This window comes from Hylobates moloch, unplaced genomic scaffold, assembly GCF_009828535.3.
Source record: "Hylobates moloch isolate HMO894 unplaced genomic scaffold, HMol_V3 SCAFFOLD_4, whole genome shotgun sequence".
NCBI lineage: Eukaryota > Metazoa > Chordata > Mammalia > Primates > Hylobatidae > Hylobates > Hylobates moloch.
Genome location: NW_026652279.1, coordinates 93350048 through 93369441, shown reverse-complemented (window position 1 = coordinate 93369441; position 19394 = coordinate 93350048). Strand labels below are relative to the sequence as shown.

The following is a 19394-nucleotide window of genomic DNA, read 5'->3' as shown; positions in this document are numbered from 1 at the left end:
ATAATCAGTGACATGCTACAGATACAATAAACCCCAGCAATGCAATTGCTAAGTTTCAAAATAAAGTGGTCATGCTTCATAATATATTGTACTGTAGTATTCTGAAATACATTCTCTGATTATCAATACCATTTATTACAGAGGTCACTTGTAAATTAGCTCAGATTCTGAACTAGGTTTCTAAATGAAACTTTTTTCAAGTATGTTTAATATTAATAAGGTAAAGATATTTTTATCTTACTTATTTATGTGTTCAGAGGATAAGTATGTTGAATAAAGGACAAAAAATGGGCTAGTCATAATTTTCAAAAACATTTCAAAAAATAAGAAATAGTCTAGTGACTGAGAGCTAATTGAAAGATACATCTAAAACCTACATTTCCAATAAGACAGAACTTTTCTGTCTCCTACTTGAAACAACTAAGCTCAAAAGAAATAATGGGAAAAATAATTGTTTCTAAAATACACAAGAAATACTCCTACCTGAATAAAATAAAAAGGTCTCCCTTTCTCCTACTTAGCTGTGATATATATGTATTTAATAATGTGGTTTTATCTTTATCATTTCATTTAATCGTGTAAATCACAAAAACATTTCTAGCCAAGATTATTGCTAAGAATAAAACAACTCTAGAAATAATTTTTTAGCAAAAACTACTTCAAAATTTCCCTACATAGCAAAACATTCCTTTGGAAATAGATTTTTAATGCTTTTGGGCTGTTCAAGTAAGTGCAGCTTTACCATCTCTAACATTAAGTTATAATTATCATCCAAATTCCTTTGTAACTGGATAATATTATCTTTTATTCTCTACTATTCTAATAGTATATTATTTAAGAAATTTCTTTAGTGTTGTCAGACTTATTTCATCTTCTATGAATATTGAGAGATTACAGTAGAAATAAACCAGAAAATCACTTTATAAACAGTATGAAGTTTTGAAATGTTGGCACCGATAAAAAATGGGAATGGCCGGGTGCAGTGGCTCATGCCTGTAATCCCAGCACTTTGGGAGGCTGAGGCGGGTGGATCACAAGGTCAGGAGATCGAGACCATCCTGGCTAACACGGTGAAACCCTGTCTCTACTAAAAGTACAAAAAATTAGCTGGGCATGGTAGTGCATGCCTGTAGTCCCAGCTACTCGGGAGGCTGAGGCGGGAGAATGGGGCGAACCCAGGAGGCGGAGCTTGCAGTGAGCTGAGATTGCGCCACTGCACTCCAGCCTGGGTGACGGAGCAACACTCCGTCTCCAAAAAAAAAAAAAAAAAAAAAAAGGGGAACAGTTATCACCAAAATTTAAAGTATATTCATTCATGGTATTGGTTATGACAGTGGCAGTACACGCTGTTGTTACTGGCTTCGCTGACATCAGGCCTGAGGGATACAGAACTCATTCTATGACTCAGTTACTGAAAACAAAGACCCACCAGAAGGTCTTTACTCCAGCTGGGGCACAGTTTGGGTGAGCTTTGCTCATTACCATAGGTAACATTTTAACAACTAAGTCTGAATTCTGAAAATATAAACTCACAAAGGTTAGTGGAAGACTGCTTCCAAGCTAAAAGAAATGTAACTAACTTAGGAAACCATTTAAATAAACATAAACAGACAATCTTAGTGGGTTTTGGCCCTGTGTATACCAGCGGTGTCAGCAGCTCCTAAACCACAAACACAATGAAACCAAAGGGTTTTCTTTCAAAAATCTAAAAAAGGAAGATGCAAGATTTGAAACCAATTTCCAAAATCTATACAAGGCTGCCAGGCCAACAAATAACGGTCAGAGTGACTTTGTTCCTCTGCTCCTTCAACATGGGGACTAGTGCAGAGTGGCTCATGCCTACGGTCGACAGCCCATTTACGGCCACAATCATGTCGCCACACCTGGACAAAGAGAGACAGACACAGAATGTTACTATTTTCATGGTATTAAAAATATCCCAATTGAGATTTATGTAGCATGAAAAATGCGGTTTCACTTACCACTGAACTGTCAATGGTTAGGGTGTATAATCTAGTTTGTCTGGGACAGCTATTAAACCTATGCTGGCTTTCCCTTGCCAATCAAGGAAACCCCTGTGCCAATGACTCCATAACCAGTAGATGAATGTCAAGGACAAGCAGAGTAATTTTCACACTAATTTAAGCAAAATATAGAGTAAATATGCTCTCTCTTTAAAAAAATACCAAGTCACGCATTTGAAGGGGGTTATTATTTTGACTGCTATTTTTCTATTCATTCCTAGAGCTCATACATCTGAGGGCTGAATTATATTGGAAATAAGACCCATACTTCCTCTTCTTTCAGCTGTTGACACTCACTGTACTCTAAGCAGAATTATCATGGACGGATGATGAATTGGAGGACCTTTCCAGCCTTATAATTACCATAATTATCCTTATGGTTTTTGGTCTTCTATTTATACCATAAATATGCTATTTTATTGTTAACTACTTCAATTTCTTTTTGGAAGTAGGAGGAATACAAATTATAATTAACAGAGGCCCAGACTGGTTGAATAACTTAGCTAAGAAAGTGATTAATTCATTTTTCCCTACTCTTTCCTCCTAAAATGATTTTTTTTCCTCTTTATCAATATAGGCTGACCTGGAGCATACCACTCCCGATCACCTTTCCATACATTATTTAGATGTCACTTACCCCTTGCAAACAGCGTACATTCTCCATCTGCATAGCATTCTATATAGAATGTCAACATTTACTTTTTAAGAACTGGTTCTTCCTTCATAAACCAGGTATTAAGAATTTACAATCAACCACCTCCTCTCTGCTGGTGATGATGTCTTGCCATGACACCTTCTCTTTTCTTCTCCCAGTGCCCGAGCTTTGATAAGACGCTGTACACTGAGCAAGGACTTTTGCTCAGTGGTAGAGGCTGGCAGAGGGGTTAAAGTCCAGGGATCTAGAGCCAGATAGTCCTAGGTTTGAATGCCAGCCAACCACTTTCAGCTATTTCATTGTGGGCAAGTTTCTTAACCTTTCCAAGCCTCAGTTATCTTGTTTTAAAACAGGAATAATAAAGAAACTTACCTCATAGGATTGTTAAAAAGATTACATAATGCATGCACAGCACTTAGCACTGCGCCAGGCATCCTGTAAGCTATTGTACATTCATTCATCAAATATTTATGGAGATCTTGCTTTATGCAAGGTATTGTTATGACTGCTAGGGATATAACAATAAATGCAACAAGATCCCTCCCTTATGGAGCTTGCATAAATACGATCTCAGGTAGAGATGAGTGCTGTGGAGAAAAATAAAGCAGAGTCATCTAATGACAGGATTGGACCTGAGTAGGCTGTGTGGGAAACTTACTCAGCACTCAATGTCACATCACAACATGATGAATGAAATATGTCCGATGAAATAACTCAGGTTCAGTTTCTGTCATCAGATTAATGAAACATAGCTATAAGTGACAAGATAGTAAAGGTAACACTTCAGTCTAGATCGGGATTGGCAAATTTTTTCTGTAAGGGGTCAGATGGTAAATATTTTAGGCTTCAAGACCCATACAGTCTCTGTCACAATGACATCAACTCTGCTGGTGTAGTGTGGGAGCCAGAGAGTACATAAACCAGTAAGTGTAGCTGCACTGCAATGAAACTTTATTTTCAAAAAGATAATAGGCCGGATTTAGTGCTGACCCCTGGTCTAGATCATGTCCAGTGTCATCAACATGAATCACATCATTAATTAGAACAAGACTCACTTTAATCTTCCATCATAATAAGCAGGAGTTCCCAAGACAATAGTTTTAATGAAAAAAGGCTGATTGGTGTGGTTCTCTTCATATCCACCAACGATACTAAAGCCCCAACTTCCCAAGTAGCTTCTTCGTAAAACTATATCATGGCAGCTATGAAGTGTGCTATAAACAAACAGAAAAATAAAGAAAAAATTAACATGGAGGCTTTTATAGCCGCTTATTTTTGTTATAACCCCATACCATGTTATATTTACCACTCTTGGAAAAAAGAAAAAGGGCTATTAATAAATAGATTATTTTGACAATCCATTTTCTAGCACACAGTCCTAGGTAGACTCAAATTTCTCCAACTTTTTCAGTCTTCCCAAGTGAAGACACACACACACACACACACACACACACACACACACACACACAAGTAGAGAACCTGGTTACAAATTATACCTCAGTAACTTGTACAAAAAGGTTATCTACCTATATCGGCTCACTGCACTGTCAACAAAGTCCTCAATTCTACTAATCACTTTTATCTACAAGAGGAATTACAATGTGGGATGAAAGAGGTCTAGTACTGCCAAGCCCAGCACGCAAATGAAAGAAGAAAAAGATAAGGAGCGCAGCTTCCAAAAAGAAGGCAGAAAATTATCTCTCTTTTCTAAAGGTCCTATAGGCTTTTAGTCTACATGAGGAGTTATTTGTTATTTTCTCTTTTACTTAGGATGTCTTCATTTTAAGGGAGACTCTGATTGCCAAAATAGAGAAATCAATCCGGAAAACACTAACAAAAAATCTTTTTCTTTTTTTTTTCTATCATAGACAAGCTGGGTACAGCGTCATGTGCCTGTAGTCCCAGTTATTGGGAGGCTGAGACAGGAGGATGGCTTGAGCCCAGGAGCTTGAGGTTGCAGTGAGCTAGATCATGCCAACTTGGGTGACACAGCAAGATCCCATCTTTTAAAAAAAAGAAAATATATACACATCTATACACACACATGCATATATAAATGTATCATAGACACTGAGAAACTACAGTTAGAATGCTACTGCCAGATTGCAAGATGTGTCCAGAGAGAGAGAAAAAAAAATGTACTTATGTTTCCATAGCTCTATGGATTTGGGAACAAGCAGTGAGTAAAATCTTAAAAACAAAACAAACAAAAAAACCACACCTAAATGATAAGGAAAAAAAACTCTTCATAATAAATAAGTATCTTTCATCTTTAGGTGGAACTGAATCTAAATGCATGGAAGGCAGGGTTTCCTGTTTTAAATCCATAATAAAATAATAAATATATATAATATAAATATAATAATTTTTAAAATCCTGTTTTATTATTTCTTAATAAAGCCAATTCTATAAAGCAATGTTTACCATGCCAGACCTTCTCATCTTATCTAGTTTCCTAGCTCACTGATAAGAAAGACTTCTGGGATGGAACAAGGTCCCATGCACTGGCCTGGATTTAAAGGAACAGTGTTGGTTATTTTCCTAATGCTGCATCTTCTGAAACAAACAGCTTCTTGTATACCCCAGCAAATCACAGTGGAAGAATCTCCCTTTTCAAGAAAAGCAGAGCAGAGCTGCTACACTATGCGGTGTGAAACCTGCATATAGGGGCCACCTGCACCCACTGAGGAGGCCACATGGCTATTGAGTATAGCTTTGCATTCAACCGAGACCTCCATACACACATCGAATAGCCTTTTATCGACAGGTATTCTTTCAACACAGGTGGGCTCAAAAATAGATTTTACTATACTGTGTATTTCTCATCTAAAATCTTTGCTGTTATGCCAGGCACACCAGAAAATGCTCTGAACAAAGAGGTCAATGTGCCAACCCCCAAACTAGACTGGTATAACAGATAAGGAAAATTAAAGGAAGCACTAGGGACCAAGTTTCTCCAGGACGCTGCTGCTGTCTGCCTGCCCCATCATTAGAGGTGCAGATGAGCTCTGAGGTCTGCAACGTGCTGCCCGGCCACTGCACGAGTAGACCACTTCTCACCCACTATGCGCAAAGGGCCTTGAAGAACTATATAAATGCTAGTTGTTGTTATAAATGTATCCCACGAGTCAGGCGGCTCAGAAAATAGCAAATTCTTATTGTTTATTTTTATTTTAAAAAATCAATAATTTTCATACTTGGTCAAGAGTCAAAATGCTTCATAGCTTAGTTTTAGGATTCTTAGGTACGATAAGAATCTAAATGGATTAGGCAACAAATAATGACGGGAACACATTCTTCGTATCTCAAATGTCAAACAACAACAACCGCAGAAGGAATGTACCCTGGGATGCCAGTGGAGGTTCCACATGCTTCTGTGACCCCGACACTGACCAACCACAGCATATCTTGGCTGGTCACATTTATAAAAAATAAAAGTGAAACAGCCATTCTTGAACACTAATGGTTTGGCTTAATAGACTCTTGTACCCAATAAAAATTGAGTTTTAAATGCTGCCTTTTTTAGGGAGAGTTAAAAAAAATTTAAAAAGGTGTTAAGAAAGGCTTCTAGGATCGGGGGAAGCCCCAAGATTGGCCTGGTTTTTCTGATGAAAAATGCATGAAGTCTCAGCACATAGCAGAATGAGTGCTGGTAAACGACAACTTTTCTAAGCAAGAGGCTGGGTTATCCAATCTCATGGTTAGCCCACTGAGGAGCCTAACAGGAATGGACACAACTGCTTTCTTTGTGTACCTTTTAAAATGTAATATCCTAAGAAAAATTATCCTTTTGTAATTTGATTTGATGTTGCTATTTTATTGAATTAAAGCTTTTTTTTTTTATCCTAATGAGTAAATTTATCATGCTACACACTGATAAGGGCTGCAAGTATGATTATGATTTCCATAAAGCAACAAGAAAGCGCTCAGTACCTGGGAAGCCCAAGCCACATGACCCATGATGGGGACCAACTGGCATCATACTCATTTTCGCTGAAAGTACTCGGCTGCTCCTCCGCGTTCTGAGTCGCCTCCTCAACAATCTGGACCTCAAGTGCTTTAAGGACGACAGCAGGGGACGCGGCACTGGCTTTCAGCATTGCAACTGCCTCACTGTGACTTAAATTGGTCAAATCAATGCCATTGATATTCAGCAACACATCACCTGTTCAGATGAAGAAACAAGAAAAATGAGCTGAGCCATTGAGTTTTCACCTGCAAATCTTGTTTATAAACTAAGCAACAAGTTAGTTCCCACAACTCCGATGAGATAAGGTATAATAATAAATGGCATTTATTATTTCTTTGTAATTTTTATAATATTGAGGAGAAACCCAATACACAGAAAACATTCCATAATTTTAAAATAATGTCATAATACATGGAAAAAAGTGTGGCCTGAGGCACCTTGACATGACTGGAAGTTTGAACCATCAGTCTGAGTTTAGTTGTGTACAGGCCCTGGGCAGGTTCATTTCTCTTCTTAGAGTTTCACAGATTTCTACAATTCTGTCCAGTCAAAAATCATTTGATCCTTTGCCCTTAGAAATAAATGTTTAATGTATTCTGCTTTATATTTACACAGTTCTATACATAAGGACAGCCCTGTATAGTTCATTCAGGGCAAACATCAGAATATGTACAGAGAAGCTATCCCTGGGCCCACACAAAGAAATGAAACTTGTGGTTTGAATGTCTTCCCTGTTTGAGGAAGAAAAGAACTGTTGCTCTGCTAGGTAATATAATAAAAAATGGCAATGAGGATTATATAAAAGGTTAGGAAAGGACTAGTTTTGTAGGAAGCAGACATTTGTGCAACAAAGTCTACAGAAATCTATCTCTCCCAATTTATCATCGTTTTTTCAGATTATTAAAGCAAATCATTCTCATTGTAGAAAATTTAGAAAACATAATAAAAGAACAAAAAGGAAATAAAATTACCCCAATACTACAACTGGACAAATAACCTTTACTTAATAGCAGCTTGAGAAATAATTCACATACTATTCAATTCACCCATTTAAAGAATACAATTTTATGGTTTTAGTATATTCAGTTGTGCAATCATCACTACAGTAATTTTGAGAACATTTTAATCACTCCCTCTATACCCATCATTCCCCTTTCCCAACCCTAAGCAACCACTAATCTACTTTCTGTCTCTACAGATTTGCCTCTTCTGAACATTTCATGTAAGTGGAATCATACATGGTCTTTTATATCTAGCTTCTTTTACTTGCATAATATTTTCAAGGTTCATCCACGTAATTTGTGCCAGAACTTCAGTCCTTTTCATGGCCAAATTATATTTTGCTGTATGGGTAGACCACATTCCATTGATCCATTCATCAGCTGATAGACATCTGAGTGGCTTCCACTTTCTGGCTATTGTGAATAATGCTACTATGAACACTGGTATACAAGTTTTCGTATGAACAGCTGTTTTCATTCCTCTAGAAGTGGAATTGCTGGTCATATGGTAACTATATGAGGAATCAGTTTAACTCTTTGAAGAACTACCAAACTGTTTTCCAGAAACAGTTGTACCATTTTATATTCCCACCAGCAATTAATGAGGGTTTCCATTGCTCCACATCCTTGCCAGTGTTTGTTATTGGCTTTTTTATTATTGTCATCCTACTGGATGTGAAGTAGTATCTCGGTGTGGTTTTGATTTGCGTTTGAGACAGGGTCTCACTCTGATGCTAGGCTGGAGTACAGTGGCATGATCTCAGCTCACTGTAGCCTTGACCTCTGGAGCTCATGTGATCCTCCCACCTCAGCTCCTGACTAATTGGGATTACCACAGATTCACACCACCACAGCTGGCTAATTTTTGTATTTTTTGTAGAGACAAGGTTGTGCCATATTGCCCAGACTGGTCTCAAACTCCTGGACTCAAGAGATCCACCTGCCTTGGCCTCCCAAAGTGGTGGGATTACAGGCGTGAGCCACCGCACCTGGCCTGGGCATCTTTTCATGGGAAAACTGGCCATTTATTTATCGTCTTTGGAGAAATGTCTATTCAGATTCTTTCCTCATCTTTATGTTGTATTTTCTGTCTTTTTAATTAGAGTTGTAAGAATATATATTCTAGACACAAGTCATTTGTTATATATGTAATTTGCAAATGTTTTTCCCATTCTGTGGGTTATTTTTTCATTTGCTTGGTTGTATTCTTTGCAGCACAAAAGTTGGCAGTTTTAAAGTCCAGTCTGTCTATATTTTCTTTTGTTGTTTTTGCTTTTAGTGTCATATCTAAGAAACTACTGCCTAATCCAAGGTCATGAGGATTTACACTTGTGTTTTCTTCTAAGAATTTCAGCTCTTATATTTAGATCTTCAATCCATTATGATTTAATTTGTGTTTATGGTGTGAGGTAGGGGTTCAACTTCATTCCTGGAAAAATAAGTTTTCAGAGTCACTTTTCTTACCTTACATACAAACTAAGTCAATGGAGACTGCTATTTTTACCATGGTAATAGTGGCTAGGCTGCAACCCCCATCTATACAAATTATATAGCATTGATAGGGAATATGAAATGGCAAATGCATTTATCCCTAAAATTAATTTTGTCTTCTGCTCCACCTCCTCTCTGAGTCCCCTTCTAAACAGACACTTTATTAAAAGAAACATTTATTTTTCAGTGAGATGGCCCTTCAGAGTATCTAAGTCTGTTGTAATTCTAGAGGATCTTTTCCAAAGATAAAATAATCTAAGAGTCTGAGTAACTGTTAGCAAATTCTGGAACTGTCATCAAGGTTCAGCAACTTTCCTTTATATAAGGCATTTTTCTAACCTCACAGAATGACTTTATGCTTCCATATGCAAGGGACAGTTTAAAGAACTTGAAAAAGTCATCTTTAATAGATACTTTGTAGATACTCTTTATTTTTTAAAATGTGCATTTAATTCAGAAATAAGATGTGGTAAAATTTTTCAAGATCCCATCTTACCTCTCTTTATTCTGCCATCTCGTGCAAGGCAGCCATGGGGTGGCACACTGGTCACAAAGATAGGCAGCTCACCACTCTTACTTCCCCTGCCCCCAGCAACGGTCATGCCAAGGGATTCATGTGGTTCCTTCTTTACAGTAATATGTTTTTCTTGGCATGTAACACACTGAGTAAGATCCTAAAACATACAAGAAAAAAATCATCGGATAATGAATAAAATATAGTTGAAGTAAAGTTATTACTTCAAACTAAGATAATAACTTACATGGCATTTATAAAGTAATTATTTTTTATTCCTTAATTGCAAATGAAAGTAATATACAGTCTTAATAAGTCTACTGTGGATCAATGTCAAATTTTGGACTATGTTATTTTCATGTGACTGTTTATGTAGCTGAAAAAACTCAGGACTGCTGAAATATGGCAGTCAAAGTAAAATAAGCACATCATTTGTATAATTTGTTTGAGCTTCATGTTTGATCAGCTGCACAAAAGTAAATGATGCTTTTGAGTTTTAAGATTCTGAAGACAAATCAATTAATTTTACTTCCATCTTTCCCCCATTTCTTTGAAAGAAAAGTTGACAGAGTAGTACAAAAGTGTAGATTTTGGCAACTGCCAGAAAAAGGCCATCGACCTATCTCCTGATTCTCACTGACTACGACTATGAGTGCTCAATCATGAAGAAGGTACAAATCTACCTTCAAAATCCTCATGAAAAGCTAAAAGGATATAAAATGACTGAATTTTTGAAAAAGTTAATGACAGGGAAATAAATTCCCAACAAATTAATATCTCCTATTTTTACTGACATTTGTTACTACTACTTACTATTAAGATGCTCCTGCAAGAAAAAGAATTTAAAACATCACTTTTCTTTTGAGTTAGGACTCAGTAAAAAATAAGATGTACGTATGCAATATTAATATGAAAATAACAATTAACATTTGGGCTTAGCCTGTGAAAAGCTAATGCCTTTACATGCATTATTTCATTTAATCTTCACAAAAGTCCTGAAATTATGTATTATTATTGACCCCATTTTACAGATGATGAAACAAACTTAGGGAGGTCATGTAACTTGTCCCGAATCATGTTACTATAGGCAACTGTCCTGGGATTCAAAATTTATGTTAAAAGTATACACAATATATATTAATACAAATGGTATTTTGTATATGTTTATATAGTGTGATAGACTACATGTACATATTGTATATATGCACCCACACAAGAACTATCCCATTAAGTGTACAGTGTAAGATAATGTCTCAGGTTTTAACACTTATTAACTGTTAAGAGAATGTTGCAGAAAATTAACATTGTTAATAATATAAAAAATATAAATTGTATTTCTAGAATTATAACATTTCCTTAAATCACATTAGTTTAGATAATTGACAGGTATTTAACTGTTAATAATGGCATTTATCAAATCTCTAAATCGGGGCCTGGAATTCTAGGCCTATCTACCCTTCTCCAGATGTGAAATCTATACTCTTGAAATTTTACCAAAGGAGCTATGTGTAATAGCAGCATAGTACTCCCAGAAAATGTTATGACCAAGGAGAAAATTTGTAAACATTTTAAGGCAATCTCCTATCTAAAGGTATGAAATTTTTGTCAGCAGCCTTCAAAATTAGACAAACACAACTTTATTCTGAAGACAACTCAGGCAAACTCAACCTTGAGTATATTTATTTAAGCAGGTTCAGCCGTTACATATTTAAGCAGTTAAGTGTGGGTGTTTTATTACTCTAGGTGTCTGAAATGTATGCAATTTTTACCCAGGAACCAAACCAAGCTTCAAAGATTATACTCAGTATGCCTCAAGGAACTTCCTAAAACAAACATCAATGTTTATCAGAACAGCTACTGGGAAGTTTTGTAGAAGACTAATATATACTTTAATTTTTTCAGAATGATTATAATTGTCTGAAAAGATTGTTTTGGTGAATTTGTATGTGTTTTCCCTAGGAGACCTTTACTTTGCTGTATCAGGATTTGACATAACAAATGGAGCATGTTAGTAGTAAATAGCTAAATGAACACATTCCATTTCAAGTGGTTTTTCTGAACAGCCAGGTTTGCGGAGTGCCTGGAATAGAATAAATTCAGCATCACTATTTAGAACATGGTCATATAAAATTAAAGAGAATGAGAATTAGCATAGTTATGACAGAAAAATACATGTGCCCACAACAAATTGAATTAAGGGGAGTTTGCTATATAAATACTGGAATTATTAATTACAGTTTTTCAAACTCTCTTAAAACTATAATGTTGTTATATATACCCATATCTCAAATTATAAAATTCAATAACATAAAATATTCAATTACCAACTTGTACCTTATATTATAGTTTTATATGTATACAAAACTTGTAAAGCAAGGACTAGCTATATGAAACAACGCCTATTCAAAAAGTCCTGTTTAAAACAATTACCCCTTTTCCACAGTCATTATTTAACGGCAAATTATAGGTTTCCTTCATACATTTTGGTTTTGCTCAGAAATGAGAATGAAGTCTGTGATTGTAATTTCTTTTAAGTATTAACTAAACCAAAGACCACTGACAAGTCTGTAGAGAACTTAAGCTCAGAAAACCATATAAACTCGATGGGCCAAAAATACTGTGTCATTAAGCAATGCTTTCTTAGGGTACCAGAGACAGACTCCAAAGCTAATTATTCACTCAAATGTTACTTTCAGGTGACAATAAATAAGTTTTTGCTTAGTAAAGCAGTTTAATTTTACTTAAGGGGAATTACTCTGGTAGGTCACATTTAGCTTTTATTTTTGCATAATTGGGTAAGCATAACATCATTGTTTTAAAACTCCTGGCCCACTGGAAGTTAAGAGTTCAAATGAAGGATGAAATGAAGTAAATAATATCAAGAACGCTAAAGTATCATCCTTTCAGATTTTTGGACTGCAAGTGAGGTAGCATCAAAATTCTCAGCTCAGGTAGAATACATTATAAAACCAGTGAAATACTGATTCTGAAGAAACAGTAACAAAGCTTAACATATGGGAATTTTAAATGATTTAGGGTAATATTCCTCTAAGCTTTAACATAAAAAGAAATATGCTATATATGTACCTATCAAATATGTAAATATGCTATATATGTACCTATCGAAATTCATGATTCATATGTTTAATCTTCATGTATCTAATTCAGGTTCTGTAGGCAACAGGCTCAATTATTAAGCACAGATTTGTCAATCTTGTCTTCATTATGTTTTTTCAATAACTAACTCTTATATTTAAATAAGCAACCCAAGATAAATTCCACTTTCAAGTAGGATTAAACAGATAGAAGATTTCATGCTTCTTGTTAATTGCCTGGCAAAGAAAACTTCCCCTCCAAGAAACTATCTCTAGATCTAAGAAACAAAGCAGTCACTTTCCAAGGTAGCAAAACATATACATTTCACATTCCAAACACCTATATTTTTCAACAGAATAACAACCCTCATTTGAATCTTTTTTTAAAAAAACTGCTTTATTGAGGTATGACTGACAAACAAAAAACCTTCATTTAAATCTTACCAGCTTGTAACAACGATCCTTTGATGGTGGCATAAAAAAAAAAAATCCTCACCTTATGTGAGCTTGGTCTGCTGTAATACGGTGGTGGTGTGTGGTGCTGGCTGCTGCTGCTATGATTTCCTGCTTCTCTAATGGTGTTACCAGGCTGGGGTTTCCCTGGTCTAGCAATTGTTAAATTCACTCTCTCTCCACTGGCCTGGAGAAAACGCAAATACATTACCACAAGTGACTAATGAGGTTTGTCATTTTAAAGATTACACACAGTGTAATTTTCAATGCACTTCTCAATCACTGTACCAGGGCGTCATCTGGACAGTGACTGCAAGCACCTGGTGGCAAGAGGAATGAGTTCATTTCATTAGCTAATATCTTAAAACTTCTGCAGTTGAAGAGCATACACACAAAAATCTCGGGCATGCCCCCTGCAACCCCACCTCCAAAATGACCAAGGCAAAGTGGTCACACTGCCTGGGCTCTTATCGCCCCATGATTGGTAACTTTTCTTGTAATACTTCTTTGCATCTTCAAGGTTGGCCTTGATATTGCCAGACAGAGCAAAGGAAATAAAACAAAAGGAAGAACTGCTTCGAAACTTGATTAAAGTCCATTGTGACTTTTGAAATAAATTTCCATGGTGGCTACTTCAGAAATAATAATGAAATTCTGCACAGCTTTGTTTCTGCTGCTATAGATCTGAGTCAAAAATAGGATATCAGCTTCAACATTCTTGAAAAGAATGACTACAGAAATCCTGCATAACAAGCCTTTATATGTATGTGTGTGTATATATATATATATAGCATACGTGTGTGAATGTGACACACGTCTCAAGTGTTAAATTATTTTAGAGGTTCATGACTATCGTTTTAAATTTAGAGGCTTGTTAGCTATCATATTTTGAACATATGTTTACATTGGTTACATTTTTACAAGTTATTTAATGCTTCCTTTTAAAGTATAAGTCTAATTTATTTGATGCTGACTCTTGGTCATGACCACAATGCCGAATTTTACTGTAATTCCTATGGGAAAATATGATAGCCTGCTTTAAAGAAATTGTGGTACAAAGTGGAGACCTCTCCCATGATTATAGTCAATAATGTTAAGAAATCACTTTATTTTCAATTCTTACATTAGAAAATAAGTGAGAAACAAGTTTAATGCCTTACTAAAATCATTTACTATTGGTCTCCTTTTAAGACATGGAGTATATGTTATCTTTTAAAATCCAAAAACAATAAGGCTTTTACTTATTTTCAAAAAGAAACAAATAGTGTAACTTTAGTTTTCCATTATTTGGAGAAAATTATAGCACAAAATATGTTGAAACTATTTATAACATCCAAATATAAAATATGATCATGGACAATTTAAAATACATTTTCTATCTGTGTATCTGTATTTTTCACATTTTGGTTAGAAATGTAGTTAGAATCATCCAATTGAATGAACTAGATTAGATAATTTAAACATTGCCTGAAATACATATAGTCCATCTATTATTTTCTATCTTATTGATCTGGACTCTCACTTGACTCTTTTACTCAAACAAATGCTATAACTCTATTAGCTTTCTTCTTCCTCCTCCTCTTTTCTCCCCTCCCTCCCACCAATCTCCACTCTTACAAGATGAGCTGGGTTTTAGTGGTGCAGCTGCTGGCTAATACCCACAGATATAGGTCCTAACGTTGCCTTTGATTTGAGGAAATTTTAAGGCATCCAATTTCTTTAAACCTCAAGTCTATGAAATTAGACCAATATCAGAATCTCCTCTCAATACAATAAAGAAGGTTGAGACTTGGATTTTCTTATAGTCTTAAATTTTCATTGTTATTTGATTCTGTGTTGTAAACACATTCTTCAATGACTATCGGCCTACCCTACTTCCTGATCCTCAATTACATAATTCTTGATTTCCTTTACAGTGTTTTGTTTTGCTAACTTTAAGAAAAACATCTTTTTGTTGCACCCTTATCACTGGAGAAGTTGCTCGTATCATTAAACGCTATGGCATGTTGCAGAATGTATAGATCTCCTCTGGATGACTTTCCAACTTATCTGTCTTTATGCTTTTATGAAAAATATGTTCTTTCTCTAATAATGACTATCCTTACTTATGTCACAAAAATGCTATGAGGACAAATTTTATCATGTATTTTAAACACTGTGAATTCCTTAGAAACAACAACAAAGCACTGTAGAGATAAGAGTTATTCTTCGTCTATTTATATAGATCCTGACAGGGAGTTAAGAGACCAGGTAAGTCAGATCCTTGGTAATCACAGCTCTTTTGAGCCTCCCTTTCCTCGCTTCTAAAAGGTGGACACTACCATCTGCTACATCTGGCTTAATAGTAGAACCCAGGACCCAAATGAGAAATGAATGTGAAACAGTAGAGCCTACACTCTGTAAATAACCATCCCCAAAATTCACAGGGATATAGTTTTTAGAAAAGACTATCTCCAATGAAGTTATACTAGTGTGGATTTTAAAGAATTCAGGTAGCCACACCTGATTTTCTAATGAAATATAAAATGTCCCCTGAATTCTGATGTTACTGGCCAATGAAAACAAATACTACTAAATGATCATTTTGGCCAAGCCTTTGGAATGAAGGCCAAGAGGGTTTACCTGAATAATCTGGGCAGCAAGCTCCGGAGTTCCATGCTTCAGGTCGTGCCCATTGATGGCCAGCACTCGGTCATTGCTGCTCAGCCTGCCATCCTGGGCAGCCAACCCCCCTTCCAACAGGTCAAGAATAAAAACCCCTGGCTCATCTGTCCTTCGCACCAACTTAATGCCAAGCTGTTCACCAGAGTCCCGTTTATGAAGAGCCACTTGGAAAATCTCTTCTCGTGGAGAGTTACTATCAGAATGGTTGTGTGCTCGGTTGCCAAAGCGCCTCTCTCGAAGCACAGTAAGATGCAGTGTGCTGCAGGGCTGCGAAAGGACAGCTCTGGCATAGTTATGGGACACATTGCTGATATTGTAGTTGTTGACCTAGAAAAAAAGAATTGTGACAACTTTTTATTTTTCCAATTTGTAGGAATGTTTATGTAATATTTCCACAGGAAACTAAGTATTGTGAGAGTGCTAAGTATGGTGAGAATGCTATACAATCATTATTTACAAAGAAAAGCACATTAAAGACATTTAAAAACACAGTTTCTAATATTAACTTACAATGACTAGCATCAAGGAGAGAATAGTAGCTAGGATCACGGGCTTTAATGACGGTCTTGAATTAGAGTCCTAGGTACTACCATTTACTAACTGATAACCTTAGGCAAATTATAGAACTTGTCTGAATGAGTCTCCTCATCTGTAAAATGTGTTCACTTCATGGGATCAGTATGAGAATGAACAGATTAACATGTGGCAAGTGCTAATGAAATAAATACTAATTCTAGTGGAACAGAAATTTAAGTTTTACTAGATTACAAATTTGCTTTTTCCAAATTAAATACACTTAAGCTAGAGAAAACAAATTGTTATTTTAAGGAAAGGAGCACATTTCAGGTATACAACCTTATTTTAGATAAGTGACTTTTACTTGAAAGAAAACCAGGTTAATTGTAATTTCACTCTAATTCTTCAGCACAGAAATATTAGGTTGGTGCAAAAGTAATTACGGTTTTTACCATTAAAAGTAAAATATAATGTGTATCTAATGCATTATTCAATACTCATATAACATTTATGTATTCACCGTTATAATCTTGAAAAAAGTATAGTGACTGATCCTTGGATATGTAACAGCAGTTAGAAAATAACACCTAACTTCAATTATTTCTTTAGTTACAAGAGATGAGCATTGATTCTTAGCATTTATCACAATTAGAGTTCTTCTCTGAATCGGTCTGAAATGAAACCAACATCCTCTGACCATCTGTTATATCACAGGCTCTGAGTTAGGTGTTTATGATCAGCTAAAATTCTTGCATCTTTTTCACACAAATCCACATTAGGCAAGACTTCACTCTTCCTATTTACTTAGGATTGATAGTTGTAAATACTATTTTGAATTTTGTTGATTTTGACCTATTAACACCTTTCAGAATTCAGTCACCAAATACACACATGTCACACACAAACTTGCTTTCTCCCAAGTCTGCAACATCTATGAATTTGGTAGTCATCCAAGTCCTTGGTAAAAGTATTGAATAATACAGGGGCAAGAATGGAACTTCTAAAGTTCTATTATATTTAGAAAGCAGCTTCTAAAAATCCAGGCAGATATAGATTCATTAGTCAAACCACCATTTCCAACTATTTAGCTACAAAGCTACCTACCTGTAGGTTCACATTTTTCTATCTTATATTCAGACATATCACACATATCACAAATGACTTTACAAAATGTCTGGCTAAAATCCAGCCATGTGTAAACATGCAGCCATGTGTAAAATCCAGCCATGTGTAAACATGCAGCCTCATAACATCTTTGTGAAGCAGGCTGGGGATTATTCTACAACTGGAAAAAGATTTTTCCTCCAGGAATGCATGGTTGCCGGTGAAATTCAGAGAAAGCAGAAACCAAATAAAATACTGTTTCTAGATTTTGGAAAAATAACATCAGCATAGCAAACTATCTCATTTTTGAGCTAAATGTGTTTTTTTATCAATATAATCAACAGCAGTAATTATTTTCCTTCAGAACTGAAAATGCCTACATTATTGATGACTTCATTAAACTGAAAATACTTATTCTTAATAATGTTCTAAGTTATATTACTTTTATTAATAATAATGATATTGAGGTAATTTATAATAGCAGTATTTTTTTTTCTTCAAAACTGCTCAAAGAGGCTGCATATGAAACTCTAAGAGTAGCAAAAAGCTCTGAAAGCATATGGTTCTCCTTTTCAAAGAGGCTATTTAATAACATTTGTATATGTAAATAAATATATATAAATGTGGGAAAACCACTAAAGCCACACACTGCTTATGTATATGGCTGCAAAAATGAAAATGCAAGCTAGCTCTCTGGTCTGCAAATGAACCATCTTACTGCCTCTTCAAGATTTTCAAATTGGCTCACTGTGTTATATTTATTTAGCTTATATAAAGTTGGAGGTAACCAGATAGTAAAAAATACCAATAGGCCTCTTTCCAAGTGTTTATTCTTGAATAAACATAAATAGTCCATATGTGGGAAAATGGGGTGGCTTTACTTATTGGCTCCAACACACCAGTTAAAAGCCAACCAGAAGTCAGGGCCTATAATAGGAGAGATCCTTTGTGAATTCATTAATCAGATTATGTGCTCAGACTTTTCTTATCAATTTGAATAATTAAACTAGATGTAAGATTGCCATTATTGGAGTTATTAGTATACAGGTTTCCATAAACAGTAATAATGCAGTGGAATTTCTATAATGTAGACTTTATAACTGAATTAATTCCCAAAAATATGGTTGATAATTTCAGATAATTACAATCTTTTGAGGTCTAAAGATTCAGTTGTGTTAATGAACCATTCTCTAAAACAGAAACAAGCCCACTGATGAAATGTATTAGTAAAAAAAACTTAAACGAATCTCAGTTATATTCAAAGAAATATAAATAAAAACATTTGTTTTTATTTTTAAAATTAAGAAAGAGAATGAAAAATGTATAAACATGGTAACAATACTGGGCTAGTAGCAAAACACAAAAATAAGTGTACACTTACATTTCAGCTAAAAAGCCCAGAAGTAGGAGAGTCAAAGAACACTCAGTGGGCTGCAGAAAAGGACTATCTGCCCTTCCTCATCCTGACCACCAAAGTGTCAAGATGTCTGGGAGGATGAATCTGGGAAATGAGCTATAAGAGTCCCTCTATGCAAAATCAAGTCAGGAGCTGGGATGTAAATAATACAAGGGGTCCTAGAAGTTGTGCCAGCCTGTGCAGCTAGAGTACTAATATCATAAAATGCAGCTAGGATAACTAAATAGCTAGCTATGACAGGATCAGAAATCTGATTTTATATGAGCTGGATTAGTTATATTCCTTTATTCCTCTATTACGTCTAAGTATTTGGCAAAAAAACAAAACACTGTTTGAAAGTTCAGTCTGTCTCAGCCATGCTAGGGGTAATGAAGGAAGGGTTTTGGGCTTGGTGTTATTTTCTGGAATAATACACCATGGAAAGCAGCATACAAGCGGGAGTGGAAATCAAACCCAAGAATCCCTAGTAGGGTCAATCCTGGCTGCCTTT

At 35.5% G+C, this 19394-nt stretch overlaps 1 protein-coding gene across 4 annotated transcripts in view; it reads right to left on the bottom strand.

The window, feature by feature from the left end:
• Positions 1-240: 240 nt before the first annotated feature.
• The window catches only part of LNX2 (ligand of numb-protein X 2), a 104773-nt gene continuing 85619 nt past the window's right edge, over positions 241-19394 (bottom strand). For all 4 annotated transcript variants that reach the window (XM_058437729.1, XM_058437728.1, XM_032150578.2 and 1 more), the window contains 6 exons: positions 15826-16194; positions 13247-13390; positions 9638-9815; positions 6613-6844; positions 3735-3893; positions 241-1883 (listed from right to left, as the gene is read on the bottom strand). In XM_058437729.1, coding sequence (XP_058293712.1) covers positions 1748-1883; positions 3735-3893; positions 6613-6844; positions 9638-9815; positions 13247-13390; positions 15826-16194 — 1218 coding nt within the window. In that variant the 3' untranslated portion in view covers positions 241-1747. The remainder of the gene's footprint in view (positions 1884-3734; positions 3894-6612; positions 6845-9637; positions 9816-13246; positions 13391-15825; positions 16195-19394) is intronic.